A 25,130-nucleotide genomic window follows, 5' to 3' on the forward strand; every position below is an offset into this window, starting at 1 on the left:
TGAAAGTGCGACTGAGATGCTTGTTTTATGCTATTTGGCATCGGTGTAATAGGCTTTTTTTTTGGTGAAAAAGAGTGAAGCAAGTCAGTCTTTCGTCGTTTTTTCACTTGTTCGTATCGTCGTAAGTCGTGTACCAAAGTTTTGTTTAAAAGAGGAAAATTAAATTCTTGATACATTGTTAAACTTTTCCGAAATACGAAAGAATAAATAAAGTTGCAAATTCCGTGTGCAACACTGCTGTGGAGAAAACAAAAAAAAAAAAAAACAAAACCAATAAATAATTTCTTTTTAATCTTCCCCTGTGAAAGAAAAGCCGTCAAAATTGAATCGACAAAGATTGACGAGACTTTTTCCTCTACCTCGTCGGCAATGGAGGATAAAGCAACGACAAAAGACCTGGATCAATGGATTGAGCAATTAAACGAATGCAATCAATTGACAGAAACGCAGGTTAAAACCTTGTGTGAAAAGGTAAAATATTTTTGAAGGTTTTTTAAGTTCTATATGCAAATTTTTGAGAAAATATGTTCAACATTTTTTTTGATATGTTCTGCAAAATAACCCGTTAGAAACTTTGCTCTCTTTCTAATTAGCAAATTTTTCGTATAGGTACACCAATATGGTGCAAAGTGTTGTTTTTTTGAATGCACTCTCAAAGTCAGCCATTTTGCCCTATACATATAATAAAAAACATTCCAAATAAACAGTTTACACTGTCGGTTTCTCTTAAATGTTATTTATATAAGTATGAAAGAGATGCATATAGTTGTAAATTCAAACTTCAAACAAAGTTATTTATATAAATTCTCTTTGAACCCGGAGAGCATGAATAACCAAATATTAATATTAATATGGTGATTAAGTCTATTTTCACAATATCAGAGAAATTATTGGGAACCTAAAGCAAACATTCATTAAAAGTTAATTGTAAGTTGCGTAGACATTGCTAGGAGTGGTTAAATTACTGTTAAAGTCAGAAAATATGCATTCTGCGTCTGTGTTGTTTTCAATTTCTTTGGATTCTCTTCTTTTTTTTTTTTGATAAAAAGTAAGGTTAGGTATTTCAGTGTTTTTTGTTACACTATAATCTTGGAGTATTCAGTTTTCTTATGTTTTCTTCCCGTATGTATATATGGCCTCCAGTGTGGCATTATTTTTCCTGAGCGAATACAATTTTTTACATATATTTATATATATATAAATATATTGCCATTAATAATCATTGCTAATTAATAAATGGTCCAACTAATTATATCTGTATGGATGGATTATGACTAATCTCATTTTTAAATTTGACGAAATATATTAAGTCTTAGCTGAAACGTAAGAAGAGTTAATTTTCAAATAAATAACTTTTAAAATTAAAAGAGTGAATAGTTCCTCCTTTAGGATAAAAATGCTCCATGTTTTTTGTTTTGTTCTATAATTATTTTCTTCTCTGTGTAAGAAATTTATAAATATTCAAATCTTTCTTTTCAAATTTATTGTCTGCTTTCTTTTGTTTTTTTTTCGATATACGTATATGTGTTTGATAAGTAAGAGATAACACGGAACGTTAAGTGAGTTTTCTAAACTACTTTGTACGTCTTTGTCACTTGATCTGTCTCTCTTGCCTTTACTGCAACGACCTTAAATTATGTTTTCTTGTTTTCTTGAAATTTATTCATTTTATTTTTTTAACATCGTCAGCGTCGTCATCGTTTGCATAGCATAGCCATCGCCATTGCAATCGCTATAATCATTGTTTTCGTCATCATCAGCGTAATTATGAATGTGGTCATGGTTGAATGAACCATGGATGATTGTTATGGATTAGTGCATCATTTCTCTGAGTATTTATGTATAATATATAAGGCTTTTCATTACATACATATGTGGATATATGTTTGTTAATTTTCGGGATGGTGGCTTTCTTTTCTTTCGTGCTTTAAGCAAATGATGCTATAGAGGAAGAGATGTTATTTTTAAGACAATTCTTGTGTTTTTTTTTTTTTGGGTGATTCCTTCGCTGAAGAATGCTCGCCACAGTTTCTACTTTTACTGTAAGCAAGTCTTATCTGAATTAAACTTTGACAGGTGATATCACAGTTTTGGACAATTGAATCGTCTCGGCTGTAATAGTCCATATGCGTGTTTCTTGACGAGCGGAAGATTATCATCACGAAACCGTTTTTAGAAGTTTCAAAGGAACAGAAATCCTTTAATACTCTTACACAGGCTTGCAGCAAATTAAGTTTACAAAGAGAGGATTGCGATCTGCCTCCGAAAATATTCTTCTGTCACAGTAGCCAAAGAATATATATAACCCATAGAAAAATCAGAATTTAAGAATATTTTGTAATTATTTAAAAAATATAAACCAATAATCGGACATCGCTGAAGGTCATCACTTTACCAGATTTACAGCTAACTAAAAGCCACACATAGAGGCGGCATTCAGGGAAATCCATTTTAAAAAAATATCTTACAATTGATATAAAGCACTTATTATTACAAACCGCTACGACGTAGCTGTAGGCGTAAGTAATTTTGCATATGCCTGACTCTTATTAATTTACAACTTGTCTATGTGCACAAATCATGATTTGCCAACTGGTGGCGCACGAAGTTTTAGGTTCTTTTCGCAATTTAATTGGAGTGAATTTACCCGCCACAAGTTTGATTCCAAAACAAAATGGAAACTGTTTTAAAAACTGTTTCCTGCCAAAGGACATTCTATTCATCTTAATTTTAATGCATTATTAACAGTAGGTGAGGAGAGAACTTGATGGTGTTCTCTAACCGTAATTCGCATGGCTTCCAATGAAGTTTATTAAACCTAGTATGTGCCAGTTTGGTCGATAGTCTTTTGTTATTTTTCTGGGGAATTCACTAATCCCATCACTGTATAACTTTTTGGATTTCCGATCCGGAAAGGTTTTGCAGCCACCTTTACATTCTTAAAAGCGTTATACGGAGTATGAAACGTGTCGTAATCGAAGATGTATTGAAAGTTTACAGCTACCGTTTGGCACTACCATAGTGGGAGACGAAGTATCATGTCCGGACTCTTTGCCTTAGTTATAAGCTTTAATAGCATAAATTATTGACAATATAGAATGCGAACCATTAATTTACACAGCATGAGGCCACACTTTGCTGTTATTCCTGCAGCTTCGTTCACCTTGGTTTACGATATTTTTCGCTTATTATTATCGTAAGTGGCTCACTTCCAATTGGTTTTTGCCAATCGTCAAAGCTTGCCGAAACTTTTTGTTTCCTTTGAGCAGCGGCTCGCAGATGAGAATATCATATATCCTCTCAATATCAAGCTTCAGTTTACTTCCAGTCTTATGCAAACGGTTCAAAGTTGTTTTTTGATTCAAGTGTAGCTTTACAGCGATGCCTTCTTCTTCTTCACATTTTTGAATAATTTCATCGACTCTTATCAACGATTGGTTGATCGGCAAAGTGCGATAAGTCTTTAACAGTTAAATTTCTAAAGCGGTCTGTCGCTCATTTTAGTAAAGCATCTTCCCCATGACCCCCGGAAATGATTTCTTCGTCTCCTTCGAAGTGATATCGTAAAATTAGTAAATTTTATCGGAATTTTTACCCCTTTTTCAAATTATCGTCATTTTCGATCGAATCTTCGAATGTCATAATGATCACTTTTCAAGCGTGCCGTGGTATGGTGTGATAGGATTAGTGTGGGGCACTAAAACGGTTTACGGGGAAAAAGGCCACAGTGTTTCTACTTTTCAAATTGTATAAAAAACAAGTGGAGAAGGGGAAAAAGTTGTTATTGTCTTTTGACATGGGCGTTACAGCATGAAGGTTGGATAGCTCTGAATATAATAAAAACAACTTCCCACATTTAAGGTAAAATATCAACACAAATACTACAAATACAGACAAAGTGCTGATGTATTTCATTCATAAAAGAATACGCGCTCATGTGTTTCGCTAAAAGTAGAAGTAAAGTTTTTAATTAATAAGAATTGAAAATTGAAAATAAAGGGAAATATACTTTTACGCTATTAGTTTTGCCTTTAGCGAGTACTAAGTGCCTTTAATTAAATTATGGAAGTATTTTCTCCTTCTTTCTTTTTTTTTTGTTGTTGTTGGCTGGATAGTCTTTACTCGTCATTAGCCTTTTATTAAAATGAAAAGACATTTTATAAATTTGTATTAAAAATAAATTTTTTTAAAGTTATTTTCACCTGAGTTTATTCATGCCGTCAAACTGCTTGCAGTTGTAAATTTTTTTCAGATTGACCGACTGCTTGGATGAATAAAACTAACGACACAAGAAAATATTATCGCTGGGACGCGAGATTCTATTTTATTTGTGAACGAAAGCCTCGATCTCTGGATAAAAGTTTTTGGATTGTCCTGGTAAATGTTTGTCGTAAATAGCAAATCCTTTTATACTACGACTCGTGAGCTGTCAACAGTGACTTTTTAAGATATTAGATTTTAGCAGGTATTGACGGGGTACGTCCATTGGGGTAACCTGAAAAGAGAATCCAGGCACAGCTACCTAAAAATCCGTTCGAATTTAGACGCTAATCAAAAATATGTCTACTATTTTATGTTTCTGATGCGTTTCCATCCAGTAGTCCACCCATTCTCCGATGCCGAATATAAAATTAAACGAGAAATCTATTATTTATGGAAATCTCTAGTGATGGATTAGTGTGCTCTATAAAAAAGTTTGGCAATATCCGAAAAGGACGGACACAAGTGGCGTGGGTTGTGTGCGCACTCGATAATGAGAGGTGAAGGTTGCCAAATGTGTACATTGATTGTCCGATCTTGGATGTCAGTGAGTGGACTTTATTCGTATCCAAGCGGTGTTAACTCATATTCCGTTGATAAATTCCTTAGTAAAATATTGCAATCGACAAGACTTTGAACGAATTCCATTACAGCAGTACTACATTTGTTAATGTACAAATTCTTTCTCCTCACTCTACGTCACTTATGATAAGAGGACACTAACTAACTTTGAGCGGACGTATGCAACATCCAGATGGGCATGATATAGATTCACCTTTTTTGATTATGGTATATTGGTCTTGTTTCCTTGCATCCAAGCTGTCACAATTTTTGAGAAATATATATGAAATGTGGTATACCAGTGTATATTGGTCCAATGTCAAACGCCATTCAAAATGGTTCGAATCGGACCACTTCCCATATATTCGAACTATATCGATAACTGCACTAAGCGAATTAGTGTAGGGTGTTTTACATACTTTATTTTTTAGTATATCGTAACGGACATCGTTTTGCTTGGTGTTTTCATTAACACTCTTTTGTGTATTGCATAGCGTTTACATTAAGGTCACTCTTATTTCTGGAATTTCTTGTCCTGTTTGCCCAGGAACCAAGCAAAATGGATTAATGGTCATGCGGCCATTCCCACATTATGTTCTCTTAAATAGTTGGCTTTGACAACTTTTATCGGATTATAGCATAAACCAAAGAATTGACTTGTACTAGTAATAATAATAATAATTGCGGAATAAGAAGTCAATAAGTATATAGAGTCTATTTCGGGACGGCTAGTAAACAAAAGTGCAAATTTGATGACACTATGAATATCTAAGGGTCATGTGGACAGGCCAATAGTAGCATCCATCGAGGGGTACGGCATCCTGCCAGCTTGTTGAGTAGCGTATTTAGGAGTCATTGCGGATACGCCAATAGTACCATCCATCTGAAGTAGCGCATTTATCACTATCAAAGGACTGACTTGGTACTTGGTACATATTCGAGCATAATGTATATATGTGAAAACGAAATGATGAGCGATGTACATAGCTGATTCTTTGTGATACATGATTCGATAAGTTTGTGCAACTAACAAACATTTTAGACATATTATTATTATTATCATTATTATTAATTTCGCCACAGAAATAAATTCTAAGACTAAACTCTTAAAAGCACTAGCATCTAAGGCTATCGGCTTTTATTAAAATCTCTACCGCACTTGAGATTCGAACCCACGACCATTGACTTGCTAGTCGAGATTCCTCCCCTTCGGCTACTCAGGCGGATTTAGACATAACTAACTGGGATCATTGCTATGCAATGTGTTTTTGCTGTTCATTCCTTTCACATTGTTTGCGACGAATACTCCATTATGCTTTTGTACTCGAAAGAAAACCTAATGACGATTACGATCCATTTATGATGATATCGCTTAGTCGAAAATCGAATGCAATAGCTAATGCAAAGGATCCGAAAAGTTTTTACTGTATAAAATGTCCTTTCTTTTCATTATCTTCGTTTATACAAATTATAGTCTCAGTTTATATGCCGCGGATTAAACAATCTTTCCTCGATTATAGTTTGCGTAGAACGGAATTCAATTTAAATATATTAATCAACTTTACGCGTTCGATGCATCATTTAACTTAAAATAGATTCGTTAGATTAAAAATCTCCTTGATTTTTAATTTGTTTACTCTACCATCACAATGTAATAATAAATCTATTGAAACGCTATGATCACATTATAAGAGATTTTTTCAATTGCAAACCAGAATATAAATAAAAAGTTCGGTTACTGCTGGCAACCAATTAACTCAATGACCTAAAATCGTTTAAAGCGAAAAAAAAAGAAAAAATTTCTTTTGCTGAAAATAGCTTCTTTACAATTGAACGATCAAAACAGAGAGAGATAGGGAGAGGGAGAGAAAACGAAAGAGCAAAAAGAACAAGAAAGAAAACCTACGTTAAACTTATGACGTTAAATTTGTTGGGACTTTATTATATTATTGGGTAAAGGAAAAATATTGTGGCGTTTTTTTTTTTTTTTTACACAAAATTTATTGAATTTTATTTACATTGTAAAGGTACTTTGTTAAATATAATGCCATTTTGATCGCCGCTCCCCCCCGTCTGTTTTTTTTTTTCGTTTCATTAATGCTTCATGCGATTATTGAAGAACTGAATGCAAAAGATAAGGCTAAAGTGGGGATTTCTTGGCGAAAACTCGACCAAGTATGTTTACAGGTCGTATTTATTTTATCCCAACCAAACAGTTCCTTAAAGAGCGAAATATATGTTAATGGAGCAATGTCTGGGGATATGCAAGAGAAGCATCAGCTTTTCTTAAGAAAGTTTTTCTAGTTTTTGCGGAATCCTTTAACGCGTGCATTGGGGTAAATGTGGTGGACAACGATGCATTCGCTGCACATCAAGTCGTCGTATAGTTTTTTAAACGTACATAGTAAAATCAATCGTTCATCCTGGTTGGCGCGACTCATGATGTAATCCCACCATACGCACAAAAGATAAACCAAGTCTTTGTCGTTGTTTGCAGCTTCATTTATCTTGGACCTGAGTTTTAAATGTTAGCTCGATTTCGTTTCATTTCAGCAGCAATTCGCATTCGAAAATGCGCACGTTTTACCTGCCAATCGCGCCAAAAACCGAGATATTAACGATGTTTTTCGGTCTCAGTCATAAGATGGAATGTATGTATCACTCCTCCTCAAGTTCTTGAAGAAATTCATCGACTTTATCAAAGGCCAGCCCACCAAAGTGCCACCGAAACTAATAAACCATTTTTCACTACTTCCATCAACATCTTCGTGGAAGGCTCGATCGACGTGATATTGCGAAATAAAAAATTTTTTTTTAGGAATTCTTGTCCCTTTTTAAATTGCAGTCAATTTTCGTCTCAATGTCGCAATGGCTTTCATTTTAATTATCTACGGACTGCCACCTTTCAAATGTATGTATGTATGTACAGATTTTTTTTCGAAAAAACTTGGTAGACAAGCGATATAGAGTTTAATAACCTAAACTGTGGTGCGGGAGAAAAAAAAATACGCATGCGATTAATTTTGGAAATGCACCAAAACCACAATCAGTTAACTGGATGAAATTTATCTTTTATTTGATGCACATTGATATATTAAATAATTTTTAATATTATTAGCGTTCACAGGCGCTTTCGTGTCGTTATCTCCAAGTTTGACCTTTCTAACTCTCCTAACCTACCTAATGTGATTAATTTTAAAATTATTTGTTTTTTTTTTTTTTTTTGATATTTTGAAAATGCTTTGTTTCACCCCTTTTGCCAAAAGTTTGCCTGGCCTGTGTAAGGAAATCACTTGAGAGTTAAGTTTTTTGTCTTTTCAACTTTTAGTCCGACCTAAGGATTCCAGCGATCAGATCGACCAAGTGATCGATGAGATGGGACTTTCATCAGAACAACGCACGCTTTAGAATGAGGTTTCTCACGCGAAAGCTTTTGCACGGTTTTGACGGGAAACAAATTGTTGCAGAGGAAAGATTTTGCTTTACATTTCGCATACTGAAAACACATTTTCCGGCCTTCCAGTCGTTCGCCTTGCTTTACATTGCTTAGATGTGCTTATCGTTTCCGAAAATCAATAGAATCCTGCTTGATAAGGAAAACAGCAAAACCTCTTCGATAGTTCTCCTTGTTTATAAAACTCGTTTCGGATAACTTGACGTCTCCATTGGATTGTACTTTTGCTTTTTCTTTTTGCGCCTTCAATACACACAACGTGATATTTTCGCTAATAACTACCATCAGACCAATTCGGCTGTGTAGGCATTACATATTTGTGACTCGGAGCTGTCACTTGACATCTTGACTTGCATTTTGAGCAAATTGTTCGTCTCATTATTGCCTATGGTAGCTTTGAGAGTTAACAAATAGAAGACTATTTTTTTTTTTGTTATATGACTGCCAAAGGGCGTTCATTGAACTTTTAAAATTTTTTTTTTTTACAATGTAGTAAGGTAGAACACACACATACACTGACTTATTCACTCACTCTATATATATATATATGTATGTATGTATGTATAAATATGTATATATATGTATATATTGATTGATGTATGCATGCATATGTATATATGTATGTATATATGTATATTTACGTATGGGGCATCCATTTTGCGGTTCCGCTAGTAAACGTCAATAACACATACTTTTCATTGAGATTCGGATCCGACTTTTTTTTAATGTATTGTTTGCACCTTGCCATTATTTATGTTTGTATTATAGTTGCATAATGGACAGAAACTGTTGTTAAAACTTACTAGGAAAACAATGAACCCACGGTTACGTGTCGTGGATGTAAGATGCAACTCATAGTTTGGTAAATGACTTCATAAATAAGGGTCGCCTATTTGGTGTACAGAAAGTATATCCGATTTCCATGTATTGGTTGCGGTTTATGGGCTGAAAATGTATATTTTGGATGTGAAACTGGCATTGCAGGTTTCCTCAGTGCAGAACTCTGCAGAAACATGATTTCTGCTCTTTTGTGGCACGACTTGGGCGACAACGTTTAATAAAACGTTGCAAAAGGCCATGCATCTCGAGACACCATCTATTTATAAGACTATTGGATTTTTTATTTTAGGAAATGTCGGTGTTCCAGGATTGAATTTTTAGAGACGTCAAAAGTCGGGCATTCACATGGAATTATATTTAATTAAAAATGGCATGAATCATTATCTAAAATAAAGAAAAATTCATGTGGATACTTTTTAGCATTTCGCTTTTCTAAGAAATTAACAAAAACAAAAAAAAAAGCATCTCATGATCGTATGTAATAAATAACCCTTAATGTTGTAGGATTACTCGTGAGTTTTGTGACTTGCGCAAGAAAGTTCGTGTCCATGCGAAAAGTACTGAGATAGTTTCTATGATAAGGTCATAGTTATCTGTCCATTGTGGTGGTAGATTCGATTTGGTTAAATCTTCTTCTAAATACATACATGTATGTGCAAAACTGGAATGGAAGCGTTATTTGCGCCGGTGAAGAGTAGTCGATCGAAGCAAGTGTTAATGTAACGGAGCGGGGCGCCTGTTGAACGGGGCGTCATTCGCCGCTTTCAACATTTTTTAGTCACATTTTGTTACATCTGGCAGCGTTGTCATGGACTAAAATCATTGTCTTTTCTTTGGGCGTTCTCTCTTGTGTAATTGAATTAATTGCGTTAGTTGTTGTACGTAACGCTTCCCAGTACGATTTTCATCGGCCTTGATATGACCTATAATATTACGCTACACCCAACTATGCCGCCTTGCGGTTCACATCAAGCTAAGTTATTATTTTTCGTCCTCCCGCACTGCTTTGCATCGAATCAAACTAGAGAAGAAACGCCGCTTATCTTATTTGACTTTTTTGTTTTCTTCGGCCCATAGGTCGAAGATTCAACGTTCGAGAGAACTATGTTGTGAGAGAGATAATTTACCTAACTAATTAAGTGTAAGAACAATGGTTTTTCTTCCGGAAAATTTGGAGCTTTATCCAACGCTCTGTAATACTTAGTTCTTACGCCTAGATTTTAAAGCGCTCAACGCACGTATATATAAGCAATGGTGGTGTGTAAGGTTTTTACATAAAATTGGTTAAAACTTTTCAAGGTATCTCTGTTTCATTATAAGTTGACGTCAAACTTCGCGATGGCATACTCCTACATAAACAAGAGACAATATTGCGTTTTAAGGCAAACATTTGTATGTGGCCGAAATGAAACAAAAATAATGCGTAGTGACATAGGTAAATTCTTGGAATAAGTTACCTTACTATATATATTAATTGAAACTAACTTAATGGTAGGATTGTGATTACGGCTGATACTTTAGCAACAAACCTTATTCCTCACCATGCGTCTCACTGCGCCTATGTAGGGGATGCCGCGATAACTTTACCTGTATATACAGTGGAATATTTATTTTCAAATCCCCGTTATAGCGAAAAAAGTTTAAAAAAAAATTAATTTCATATTAATTTCATATTAATTTTTTTTCTTTTTAAACACCGGTATAATAACTTTTTCGCGTTTTTAAATATTCGCTTTATTAAAACAAATTTTTCAAGTTTAAGAGTCGACTTGAAGGCTTTCTCACTATGAACGCGTAGGTGACTAGGGAGAGGAGAAGAAATATTTTATATATTATCGATGCAATATATGTAATATCTTGATCTTAGTATTGAATACCTGTTTGCACATTTCTTTATTTATTTAAAAACTAAACTGAAATTAAGTTAACATTGAAATTAGAGTTAATATGAACGATGAGTGTGTTATTATTGCACCAATAACACTGCTATGATAAAGTGTTATTATTATTGTACCAATAACACTGCATCCGTTACGGTGCAATATATGAAGACATTTGTGCACCGTTAGGAGAATGAAATCAGAAAGAATTCCCGATTAACCGATTAGTGCTTAACAAAAGCAAAATCCTCCAGGTTTCACAACAGATGCGATTCACATACCATACACTAATAATAACAAACTAGAAGAAGATATTTCACCTTAGATTGTAGTAACCATGCATCGAGACAAATGCTAGAGACCGACTTAACTTCAATAGCAAACCCGCACATGCTGACCTTGCTGATACCTGCAGATAAACAATTACATATTTTTATAGTGTTAAAGACGCAAAGTACTTGTGATCTCGCTATACCAAATTCATTGTACATTTAGATTTAAGAAACTGGACTGTGTCATACAAATATCTAGGTATATGGGTGCAGATTATACTACGAATAAAAATTAGATTTCTTATGTCTTTGTAAGTCAGTAACTGTCATTCAAAATGTTTGAGGAGTACAGTGATATCCTATCCTATCTACATTTGCTGCGAAAATATCGCGCACATAAGTATTTACCGTAGCTTGGCGTTGTATTTTTTACAGTCATGGTTTACGTACACATTGGCACTGTGCGATACTAAGCGAATAACAAATTATACTATTGTTTATCTATAGATGATGACAGACGATGAAATATGTAATATAGTTATATGATTATTGTAGATGCATATAAAATAAAAATTTCGTTTCACACTTGATTTTATTTCACTTTTACTATTACTATTCTACTGAACAGTATGCGAGAGCAAAACACGAAAAGGAAATGACTTGGCACCATTCTTTACACAAAAACGGTCTTTATGACTAACACCATGCACTTATCCTGCCTTCTGTGGCAATTAATATGAGAGTAATATTTTGGGTGTCCTCATACACTATGTTAAATAAAGACTAAAAGTGATCTTTGTTTGAATAGGCTTTTAACCTTGGCTAGCATCTAGCAACTATATCCAACTGTGGCAATGAATCAGTGCGCGTTCTTTCTTCGAATTTAATTAAATAACTTAAATTCTACCAAAAATGTAACAATATTGCGTAAGAAGTATATGACTTTGTAGACCTAATAGTGTAACAATGCTCGAAATAAATGTACATCACATAATTGCTCTATCAAAGTTGTACCAAATAGAAACTTTGTCTTATTTCATGACACTTGAGATGATAACATTTTTTATTACGATATAATCTATAGAGAATTTTTGCAGTTAACGCAAACATTTTGATTAAAAAAGTATATAACAAAATGTGGTTTGTTGCACACGCTTATCGTTTATTTATTTCCGTTTAAAGTAATTTTTAGTTTTTCTACTGCATTGGTCTGACGTCCACATATATATCCAAAGTTCATCATCCGTTATTCAAATGGATTTCCAGTAAGTGTTGAAGTATTAAGTCAATCTTTCGTCTTTTACACTTTCGGTTTAAATTTTCTACTTTTTCCTCGTGAACGTTTGAATTTCTATAAGCAACTACAAGGGCGCGTTTTGACGGTAAGAAAGCATTTGACTGCACAGCATTTGTTGATGTATGCTTATGATGCAAATTGTCATCGCATCTTTCTCTAGAAATTCTCTCGTTTGTTTTATTTAAGTTTTTATGAGTTACGCATGGGCTTACAATTAAATGGTAGAGACAGGTTTGGTTTAATGATTAGTAAAACCTTTATAGTGAGCAATGGCCGAACATGAAACACTCAACAGATAATGCAGTTTGTTGTAACGCCTTTATATGGGAAAACTATAAACTTTTTCCAATTCTACTCATGCCATCTATTTCGTATGTCATGAGTTAAATCAGTAAAAAAATGTATTAAAAAAAAACAAAAACCTTATTTTTTTAGGCCAAGGAAATTCTGTCGAAGGAATCAAATGTTCAAGAAGTGAAATGCCCGGTTACAGTGTGTGGCGATGTACACGGTCAATTCCACGATCTTATGGAACTGTTTCGGATAGGCGGCAAATCACCTGACACGAATTATCTCTTTATGGGCGATTATGTAGATCGTGGGTATTATTCAGTTGAGACCGTCACTTTATTGGTAGCACTAAAAGTACGCTACCGTGAAAGAATTACCATATTACGTGGCAATCACGAGTCGAGACAGATTACGCAAGTCTATGGATTTTACGATGAATGCCTGCGTAAATACGGTAACGCCAATGTTTGGAAATATTTCACCGATTTATTTGATTATCTACCACTGACTGCTTTGGTGGATGGGCAAATATTTTGTTTGCATGGTGGCCTCAGTCCATCAATTGATAGTTTGGATCATATACGTGCGCTAGATCGCCTGCAAGAAGTGCCACACGAAGGTCCCATGTGCGATCTACTTTGGTCGGATCCGGATGACCGAGGTGGTTGGGGTATTTCTCCACGTGGAGCTGGTTACACATTTGGTCAGGTATTTTTGAAGAAAGCTTTTATAACAAGTTATGGAAGAGACGAGCGTGCAACTTTTTTTTGCTTTTCCTTTTCAGGACATTTCGGAGACATTTAATAACACAAATGGTTTAACATTGGTATCACGCGCTCATCAATTGGTTATGGAAGGCTACAACTGGTGTCACGATCGTAATGTTGTCACAATATTTTCAGCGCCAAATTATTGTTATCGTTGTGGTAATCAGGCGGCCCTTATGGAATTAGATGATTCACTCAAATTTTCATTGTAAGATATAAACATGAATACGTTAACGTCTAAGAATAAGAGGTCTAGTTAATAAGAGTCACGCAACCGACACAGTGTACTCTCCGCTGGCAAGAAAATTTGAGATTTGTTCAAGCCTACAAACCTACATGAACAATTGTCCTTTTTTGTATTCACTTACTTCATTTCAAAGCATAATCTCCTCGTATCAACAAGCCGCCACTTTATCTACAATTAGAATCTTAAATTTTATCTTTCAACACTCGTCCGATTATGTATGAAAACTATTTGGAAATGTCCATCGGTATGTGTCTGCAGTTAACAAAGAGACTCTCGTTCTTTTCCCTCGGGTTTGTAGCGCTTTTGGGTTTGTAGGTTTAAGACCCTCCTATATTACCTATGTTATCTTAAGAAGCGTAGCGATCAGATCGCAATATAGTATAATAGGTCAAACTCAAGTTCTGACTAAATTACTATAATTTTCTTTTGTTTCTTTGGTTGTTTTCGCTTTAATGACTTTATTAATCTCTTGTTGCAGCCTCCAATTCGACCCAGCACCTAGACGTGGTGAACCGCACGTTACACGAAGAACACCCGATTATTTCCTTTAAGAAAAAGCACCAACAACAATAGCAACAACAAAAACATCCATTACAAATCACTATTGCAAGAACAACAACAACGCCAGCAGCAAAAATATTTACATTTATTTCTATATAATGAAAATAAAAATAATAAAAGAAATAAATGATAATACATACACAAAAACTGAGAAATAAAATAAACAAAAGCAATAATAATTATCGTCAATAATAACAGACAGTAACGTGTAAAGCGAAAAGGTCGCGTGGAGTCCAGTGGATGATAAAGACAGAGTTTAAAAAGGAAAAAGCAAAACAACAACAATCGTTTAATTAATAAACAGCATAAAACAATAATACCAATAATAAATAATTTATAAACAATTAGTTACAACATTAAGCTGTTCATTTAGAGAAAATAAAAGCATGCAAAAAGAAAAAACAAAAATTAAAATTATATATAAATGTAAAAAAAAAAATTGAAAATAAAAGCTAAAATCGTAAAGTGAACGATCTATCGTCGATGTAAGCCAGATAAAAATTGATGGAACTTCATAAAGCCCTACAGACGGCGGCGTTATATAATCTTCTATTCAGTCAAATCCTTTGTGCCCCAATTTCATATACAGTGGAGAGCCCGTTTCCAAAACAAAGAAAGAAAAGGACCGTATCACCAATCGGCTATCTGTCGATTGTGCAATTAGATCGGTTTGAATTTCTTGTTTCAAAAGTGATCGAATTGTTATAAACCAATTTTGGCTATTATTGTTATTTTGCAATTACCTTCAACAATATGGCGCTATCGCTGAATTTTGTTGTGTCGATAAAGATAATTCAGACAGTTTTGTTATCAACACTGTCCAATAATATGTTGTTATTTTAATCTTCTGCTTATCTTAGTTATAAGCCATCATAAATGATTGCGGCGTTCTCTCGCTGTATACGCATGCATATGTTAGTAGAGCGGTCCGCACTTTTTCCCATTTTCTTTAGACGACAAGGCTCAATTAAAAAAGCAAGTCACTTGATATACATAAGAAAAACAAAAGAGTTAAAAAAACAAAAAAAGAAAAAAAAAAAGAACAGAAAGATCATGTCATTTATTTAAAAAACATAATTAATTTACAGTAAATTTAAATTAAAAATTAAAAATTCAAATTAAAGAGTTTATTTAAAATTAAGTTTAAAAAGTGAACCTAGAAGAAAAATAAGCTGAAAAGATTGTTTATATAATTCAAGAAAACCAAATAGATTATAAAAGAAGTGAAAAGCGAAGGCTTTGTAAATTTTTTATTCACTACACGCTCTAGTAAGCTTCTTTTACGATTACACATGAACACGTAACATATGCAACATTTCTTCAACATTTTATGAAATTTACATCTCCATATATTTCAATAAAACCATTTAAAATTTGAAAAAAAAAAAAAATTAATATAATAAAACACACAACAACAACTAGCGTTAAATTTCATTGAAATATAAAATTCTAAAATATAGAAAAAATATTTTCATCGCCAGATGATGGCAGCCAGAAAAATGAAAAATAAATCGTAAATTTGAAAAAAAAGGAAATGTTTTCTATACATTGTTATTAGGTACAGTTGTCCTTCGATTTATACCGCCCCTGTACTTTTATACGCGATGTACATGATCTTGTTTTTCAAAATAAACGACCGAAAGAAATTCTTGTCACTTTTCTGTTATGGCTGAGACTGGAATACACTTAAGATCTCTTAGGAAGGACAAAGTTGTTTCAAAGTTTTGAATGCTTGTTATTTTTTTTCACGTAAGAAAACATAACCTGTATAGGAATTAGAAAAATGCTATAGAGTTCGTTTTCGTACAGACGGCGGGTGGGGACGAGCGCATTCAAAGATCATTCATATATGGCAATTTGGCTGAAATTCTAGAGATTTACAGAGAAACATTTTTTTTCCAACTTTCCTTTTTTAAATGATTTTCGTCATTATTATCTGTATTGTATGAAATCCATATCTTCGCTTTGCCCGTTAGGTCTTTTCGCAATAGCTGTTCGCTTTTAAATCGAATCGACAAATCACTGTGTGAATACACACACAAATATTAGTATTATATTTCAATTAAATTATATTATAAATACAAAGTTATATAAAATAGGTCAAAAGACCTACACAGACCCAACAGTACTTAAACTTAAAACACATACTCCTGACCTTCGGCATGACAAAGCTTATGCAACATGATTCAAGAGTACCTGGACGAAAGTGGAAGAAATCAGCCATGCCCATCCAATATTATAGAGGATCGGGTGTTTTTACGATAAAGGTGTTGTATATAAATGCATGAATGCATTCGCCCACAAGCGATCAAAACTTTTTTAATCGAATTACTGTCTGCTAGTTATAGACAGCAAAATACGCTAAAAAAGTTGCACACGATTTTACTTTTCGTACCAAATACAATTTAAAATTTTGACAAAATTTTGTTCTTTTATTGAAAACCTTATTAAATATTAAATAATACCCTCACTGCGCCGAGATTTCTATGGCAGGAAATATTGTCCGCCCCGTACTGACCCGGTTCCACGATTATGTTCGCCATGTCTGTCTGGTGGCCTAGCCTCTTTCGCGGGAATGTAGTGGTTAGTGTAGTGCTATTTCCTTAGCGACGTATTTTTAAATTTTTCGAAAAACATGATATATCAACACACAATAAGTCTCTATTGGACTCGGTGTGTCAGGCCAGTACCTAAATAAAGTTGAGTTCGTTCGGAAGAGAAAGAAATTGAAAGCATCAGCTTGGTCGCATTTTCACTTGTTCGTTTTAAAGAATCCTAATTTGAACTTCATGCACTTCTTTCATTGTGGCAAAGTATTCATTAAGTAACTCTTCTTAGAATCTTTCATTGGTAAAACATTGATCCAGCTACAAACGCGTCAAAGACATTCTCTAAGTAACTCCTCACACTTTATTTGGGAATACTGTGCAGCTGTAAGTTCCGCTCTTTCTTACACATTACAATAAGAAATCACGAAAGAAGGTGAAAGCACATCCAAAGTTTAAACGAATCCAACCCTGACTGCAAAGTACAACGCAAAGCAGTTGAAGCTTTTAGTTACAAAGTGAAAATTCTGCTGAGCTTTCAAGCTTTGGGTGTTGGATTCGCTCATCGCTGAAAAATGAACGAATGACAAAACTTGCACTATATCATAGAAAACATAAACAAAATTAATACTCAAAGGACCCATCGCAAACACAAAGGAGTAAAGAAAAGGCGTCGAACTTCTTTCAATAAGTTTTGAATGTTTCTCGTCCTGTTAGGCTAATCGCGTGGAAGAAAAGTTAAAGAGAAAATTACAGAAGGAAATCTACAATACCATCATCAACACTACTCTTTTATTAACCCTCAATTAACTCCACCTTTATATCCAACAAACGTTGAGAAAACCAAGATCCAAGTATTCTCGAGAATTCGCCTTGGTCATACAATTGCAACTCACCAATGGATCCTGAAGAAGTCTTCTTCCCCAATCTGCTGTTGTGGACAAACTCTTACTATAAAGCACATTCTCTGCGACTGCCTCAACTTTTCCTCGGCTAGAAGTATTGCATTTGGAACGATTAACCCTTTGAACATTCTACAATCAGCTTCAGAACAGAATATCAATTCAATATATTACTTTTTTAATACTACTAAGCTCACTATCTAATATCCATTTATTTAAATTAGAGCCGATAGCCTGTGTTGCTAGTGCTCAATGTCTTTTTTTAGTCTAAGAATTCATTTCATTAGTCTAAAATTAAAATAATAATAATAATAATAGGCTAATCGCGAATTAAACCGAACCTTTGACAACTACAGGATTACGAATCCTGTCGTAATATTGAGAAATTCATTGTTTCGATACGTTTTAATACGAATTTATACGTCCGTTAACGCGTCTATGTCGACTTTCCCGGCATACGTATATTACCCTATTGTATTGACCCATAATATTTGAGGTATCTGACATTTTCTTAATTCAGAATAACATCCAACAAAAAATAAATATTTTGAACTCAACCAGTACTCAACCAGTACAAAATTTTTTATTACATTTGTAACAGACAAAGATACGCATCACAGAGGTGGCGAAGTACGCATTGTTTGATCGGGTGTAATCAGTTTAGTTTCTATAAATTAATAGCTAGTTAATTTCTACAATTTGATCGTGGTTTTAAAACTCCTTTCACACTGCCCTAAACATGTCGGGTATTAACTCGAATCCCGAAAAATTATGAATTGATATCTATCTTTTTCGTATTGTATTGAAAGGGGAAGAGGAGGGGAATATTTTATAAAACTTGTCTTATTTTCAGAGGAGGATGTTGTTGTTGCTTATAGATTCTAGCATTAACTTTTGTTTCATTTTTACTGATTTGAGTTTATTACCTCGACGTCGTTATAGTATTTTTTTTTGTTTATTTTTATTTATGAATTTTTGAATTCAACTACGTGGATTTTATCTGGGATCTTGAGTGTTCTTTTCAATAACTTATATAACTTATAAAGAAATTATACATTTGTACAATAAATATTTGTATAATAATTACTGTATATTAAAAAAAAGAAATTAGTTTTTCTCTCTATACCCAGGCTACGGCATTTCCCTAATCAATCCCAAACAGCTTTCACTTAATAATCTTGCTGGTTGGTGTATGTAGATCTTATTGATTGTTTTAGCTTAGGTATGATGTTGGCAATTGATAAAAGCTGATTCAGTTTTGTAGATTATTACAACCCCAAGTGGGTTAAATCTTATAATTCATAACTGTATCTACATTGGCCGAGTTTTATTAATGGATAATTCCTCACCATCTTAACAACGATATCTTTACGTAATCTTTTGCCTTACATCTTACGTAGGGAGCTATATTGAGGACAAGTGACTAATGGGTTGGCCTTGACTTGGGCGATTCCTTTTTTTTTATCTTGATTACACAAAATGGATAAAATTTCCCGATAATTTAAAAACCCAACAGCCTACATGTATATACATACATCGATGATCATGTTAGCGTATTTATATAATAAAAGCCATTCATTGCAAACCCTGCTCGAACGCTATGGGTCAGTATGTTACATAAAAACATTCAATTTGCAGGCAGAGGATTGAAAGTATGTGAGTCAATGGTATTGTTTGGGATGTCCAAATGTCCCTTAATGAGATTTTGCAAAAACCTTCGCTTGTTCTTCTCACAGGAGCGCAAAGAAGACCTCTCCATATTATGGTTTTTAATAAAGCCACTAATTAATGTATTACGTAAATTTATATATAAGGGGCGAAGGATCAACAGCGAATATTACGTGACATTTGTAAAAAATGGGCTCACTTGGAAAAGAAAAAGGTGTTGCTTCATCAAAACAATGTCGAGTGTCACAAGTCGAGGATAATGGTGATTAAACTGAATGAATTTCGCTTCGAGTGTCTCTACCAACCACCGTACTCTACGGATCTAGCCACCAGTGACTGCTGGCATTTTGAAGACATCAGAAAGATGCTCCAAGAAACAAAATTTGACTGATATGTAGAAGTGGTTGTCGAAACTGGGACCCATTTTGAGACCAAAAACAATCGTTCTACAAAAATGGCAGCGAAAAATTAAAAGAGCGTTGGAGTCACTCTTGAAGGGGAATATGGTCCAATTACAAAAACATTTTTCCTTGGTTAGACTGGAGACTTATCGAGTGATATCATAAAATCTATTTTCTTCAATAGCATCCATCTATTTACATTTCTTTGCTCCTTAATATTTATCTATTTAAATATATATTTATTTATTTAAATAAATATTAACCTGTACCTGTATAATGTTTTATAATATTTTTCTCTAATCACATTCTCTCTTTTTGCCTCTACTTATGTGCTTGTGCGTGTGTCTATGTTTACTTACCTCTATTTTAAACTATCCGTATTCTCTTTGCTTTTCTCTGTGCTAATATGTAATTATTTTTGTTACCGCCAGGAAGGCATTCACTAGATGCCTGCATACAACCAAATAGTATTCCATGCTATGATCACGAATGGCTTGAAAAATCTACAATATTCTTATTTACATTATCTATGTGAATATAAAATAAGCTATGTATATGTATGTGCAGAAGCACACATCAATGTACACTTGCAAGTGCATTCACTGAATATGAAATCCCATATAGTCACGTAAAATATTGAACCACATCCTCTCCCCGTTACCAAGTGAATTTACAAGAGAGCGATTTTTCTCTTCTCTTTTTGTGAAAGAAACTACGAAAACTGGTTTTTAAAATTATTTTGCGGACGCAATTGGGATCATCATTTTATATATCGAAATAAGCTCGTCAGATGTTTGCTATAAATCATGTAGAGTCAAGTTGCCTTTCCTCGGGAATTTCCTAAAAGAAAACTTATTTGACTGCTCAGATCCCGTGGATGGTTCGCAAACAAAAACATGTTATGATTGGTTGACTTACTAGCGAGTCTAGTTCACTTCTTACACTGGCAATTAACCGGTGAATGAATGTATAACTAACGTAAAGTGATTCAATGCTTCTAAGTTCTTGAAGTCTTTCCCTTTTTAAACAAAGCATGAAACTATTACGAATAAATAATTACACCTTAGTGCATATGTCGCTGAGCGCATTTCTCCTCTGACTATCTGGAGGTGTTAGGTGCCATTCGCAACGACGTTCCTAGCTAAATGGATTATTTATATTCTGTCGCGGTTTGGACTGTTTTGAGACCAGGGATTGACATATAATACGATGTCATGAAACAACTTTTTTTTTTTTAAATATGAGAAACCACTCAGAGGATTCCCTGGATGTGTCTAACACGGTAACGATCAGAAAAAAGTGAAGAATAGAAGTAGATTGGCCGCAGCCCAGCAGGTGTGTGCTACGATCAAAATATGTTTTACAGCATCTCAGTGTTAAAACCGTGAATGCTGACTTGGTAGTAGGGATTCTTAACTACTTGGCTGCTCATGCCGACGTCAAGAAATGCTGAAATCTGCCCTTTCTGTACGTCTCCGAAGATCGACAAATCCGGTCCGAAGAAAGTCACACTGCATCCTGCTCAGATACTGATCTTCTAGACATTTTGGCTGAGTTTCGCATTTCGTTGCTTAACGCAAACTTATATGTTACGGAGCTGAATTCCCAACTTTAAAACCAACGCAAGGAATGGTAAAGAAACTTTAGACGTAACGTTTGGGACCCAAATCAGGAGCGTTCCTGGGACATAGAGTCTTCAGTACTCCAAGCTTTTTCGCTTAAAGTTTTAAAAGAAAAATCGAAAGAAAATTATGTTCGGTTGCGGCTGGGTTTTCCATACCCACAACTTTTGTCTTAAGAAGATAAAAAAAGGGAAAAATGATATTTTGATACCCCCTATAATTGGATAGGGATAGCTCATTTAGCCAAATTTGTACGAATATTTTGGGATCAAATAGAGGATATGCATGACAGTTTTTCCCGTTGCATCGGCTGTAGATAATGAGTAGAACGCTTTCCTAAAGAAGATTGTTCTGAGTTCACTTTATACTGTACGCGTGCCCTTTGACCTGTTTGGACCATTTTCAATATTAATTTTCGAAAACGATTTTTTCATGGAGTATGTCTGAATCGATTGAGAATTTGCTACGAATGAAGAGAATATATATCTTAGGGGATTCTTGAATTTTGTGCCGCAAACGTTTCGACAAAGATGGTACATTCTTATCTTCCTGTGCCGGGTACGAAAAAATGTATTCCCAAACTATAACTGTAAATCTATCAAGTGCACATCAATCAACATGGTTACCAAAAAACGACAATAAAACAAAAGAAAAAAAAAAAAGGAAAAAAGAAAACCAAAAAAAAAAAAAAAGGGCTACGCTGTTAAATGAAAACCTTAACAGAAAAAGTTTATAAAACGAGTGAGCAAAATTGCATTTACAAGCTTGGCACAGAAAAATGGCTAATACAGAGACACTAAAGTACGTACGTATGGACGATATGTATTATACCCGCTTATATAGCATAACAACAAACAAGGCATAAAGATTTATTGTTGCTGCAATAAACCACTGAAAAAACTCTTGCGCATACAAAAATTATATTTTTGTACTCTTGTATTTTTTTTTTTCGATTTGTACCGTAGACTGATATGAATTCAGTAATTTCCTTCACGAGGAATTGGGCTGAATGAGTATTTTCGAAAAAGAAATATTTTTTAATTGTTATAAAATTAAAAAAAAAAAAAACAGGTTTCGCTTCAAAAACTCATAAGTACGCTGTTTTCGCTTCTGCAACTTCAAAATGACGAGCCCGACAACAATAAAGCCGAAGTAAAAAAAAACCTATTTACATTAGTATCACAAATTATTTAAATGTTGTTTAGTCCACTTTACCCATCAAAATTGGCAACTAGGTTTAGCATTATTGGGTAAATAAACATGGAAACAAACATAATTGTACGACGTATAGAAATTGTAATGAATTAATTCGGGTCACATTTCGCGCATTACGTGGAGTCGAAGTGCATGGTTTACCAGTCCTAAGGGATTTGAAAAATGGCGAGCCAAGTAAAAAGATGTTAAGACTTCAACTCGCCGGAAACATAAACAGGACATGCTGTCGAAAATGTCTATGCTATGAACCAAGTTTTAGATCAAAGATGGCGTTCTCAAGAACTTGGCATCACTTGGAATATTTTTATTAAGGATTTGCAATTCAAGGCGTATGAGATTCAGTTGACCCGTGAACTTAAACAAAGTGACCATTTAGTGCGTAGAAATTGTACAATGGAACAACCAATGTTAACGCAACGCATGAGTAACGTGGCTTACATCAGTTTTGAAAATTCTGAGAGAGCGTTTCTCGAACCTCTAGTGCATGTATACAGCTAACAAGCTCGAAATTCGAAAATGAAATCTAGTTGACCACACCATACATAGTGGGTCCCTTGATCTTACTTCATTAGTAGTGAAAAAAAAAAGAATTAATTGAATTTCAAGAATATGTTTATTATTTTGCCACCCAGTGTTGAAAGTAATGTGTGGGAAAAAGCTAAATTTGAAATGTTAATGGAATGCATAAAATTTACCTTGTGTTTCGGAGAACGATTACAGAAAAAATCACTAACCGTTTTTGCCAAGCAACTGTAAAACCAGTCTTGGTATCTTTTCATGCCTTTTTGATATTCTGACGTTTAAGCATAAATGTGCAAAATTTCAAAGCACACATCGTATTCATCTGTCTGTCTGCTTTTCAAGGTTATTCGCATAGGGAATGAAAATCGATTAAACGAAAATCACATAACTTGTGCGATAAAGGTTTTAGAAGAAACGAAAATCGAAGTTTCGGATTTAGCACTTCATCCCAATGCCAAACAATAGGGGAACATGGCCACATTATATACTATGAGCGTAAAAAAGTGCACTTAAGAAAATATTTATCTCTGTTCTTGTTTGTACCAAGCTTCTTACAGATTTCTCAAAAAATTTGGTTTTGAAATTTCAGCTAACATTCCTTTAATTTTTAAACATCTCACGTTATATTAAGTTATTTTTTTTATTTATTAACTAATTTGAGGCTTTCATTGCTCTTTAACAAGTTGTCGGCATTTTAAATAAATTTTTATTTACGACTGCGTTTAATCCGTAGTCCATACTAACATCAAAACACGTATATGAAAGACAAAATCACAATAAATTTTATGCATCACTAAGCCTGATATGAGTTAACATGACAAAATACAAGAGTTTCAAGAGAATTTAACAACAAAAGCAAACTTAAAATTGTTTGTAAAATTTAATTCGTAAGCATTACCTTTTCAACTTCCATACATATATATATGTTTTATTAACATTTTCAATATTCAATGCTGTTCGGAATTTATTCATGTCATGCTGAAGATGCTCACTGTGATGTCTTTGAAACGGAAACGATTTTGAAACTCTTCCATTCCATATGTATCCCTTAAACAGTGCTACTGGTAATCTAAATAAAGCAAAATACAAAACAAAACGTCTGACGTCTGGCGTACCTCAAGGCAGCCACTTAGGTCCCATTTTATTTAGTTAATTCATTAATAATCTGCCATCGGTGATTAATTCCAGCGAGATCTTAATGTATGTTGATGATGTGAAACTGTTTTCTTATTTCTCCGTAGAATCGCAATCACCTCATCTACAAAGTGACTTGAATAATTTGGTTGCATGGTGGTCTTTGAACCTTCTGAAACTAAATCTAAATAAATGTAAGGAGCTTTCTCTCTCAAGACGGAAGTCATTCATTACTCAGCATTTCATTGATTCGCATAAATTTGAGAACGTCGATGCGCTCACAGATTAAGGCGTTCTATTTGCCAATAGGTTACGTTTTAACTTGCATATTGAGCTCTCGTTAAGCAAAGCTTGGTCCGCGCTTGGTTTTATAAAGAGGTGGTCTAAAAAGCTTGATGATCCTTATATTACGAAAAGTCTGTAGGTGTGTTTTGTTAGACCTATACTCGAGTATACCTACGTTGTGTGGTCTTCTTCATATAGGAGCAATGTAGATTCAATTGAATCTGTACAAAAGCAATTCTTGCTGGTTGCCTTTAGGAATTTGGGTTGGGATTCGATTGCCTCTCTTTCCCTCCCTATGAAAATAGGTTGCTTCTGTTGTCCTTACCGTCTCTCGAGAAACGTAGATTTATTCTTGGGGTTTCCCTTCCTAATCAAAGTAATAAATGGCACTATCGACTCGCCCGC

At 34.2% G+C, this 25,130-nt stretch overlaps 1 protein-coding gene across 1 annotated transcript; it reads left to right on the forward strand.

The window, feature by feature from the left end:
- The first annotated feature begins 74 nt into the window (after positions 1-74).
- On the forward strand, positions 75-14,461 carry LOC119633440 (serine/threonine-protein phosphatase PP2A). The gene is made up of 4 exons (XM_038026995.1): positions 75-471; positions 13,000-13,563; positions 13,640-13,830; positions 14,348-14,461. The coding sequence occupies exons 1-4, from the start codon at positions 370-372 to the stop codon at positions 14,418-14,420; spliced, it is 930 nt and encodes a 309-aa protein (XP_037882923.1). The 5' UTR covers positions 75-369; the 3' UTR covers positions 14,421-14,461.
- Positions 14,462-25,130: the final 10,669 nt, after the last annotated feature.

This window comes from Glossina fuscipes, unplaced genomic scaffold, assembly GCF_014805625.2.
Source record: "Glossina fuscipes isolate IAEA_lab_2018 unplaced genomic scaffold, Yale_Gfus_2 2, whole genome shotgun sequence".
NCBI lineage: Eukaryota > Metazoa > Arthropoda > Insecta > Diptera > Glossinidae > Glossina > Glossina fuscipes.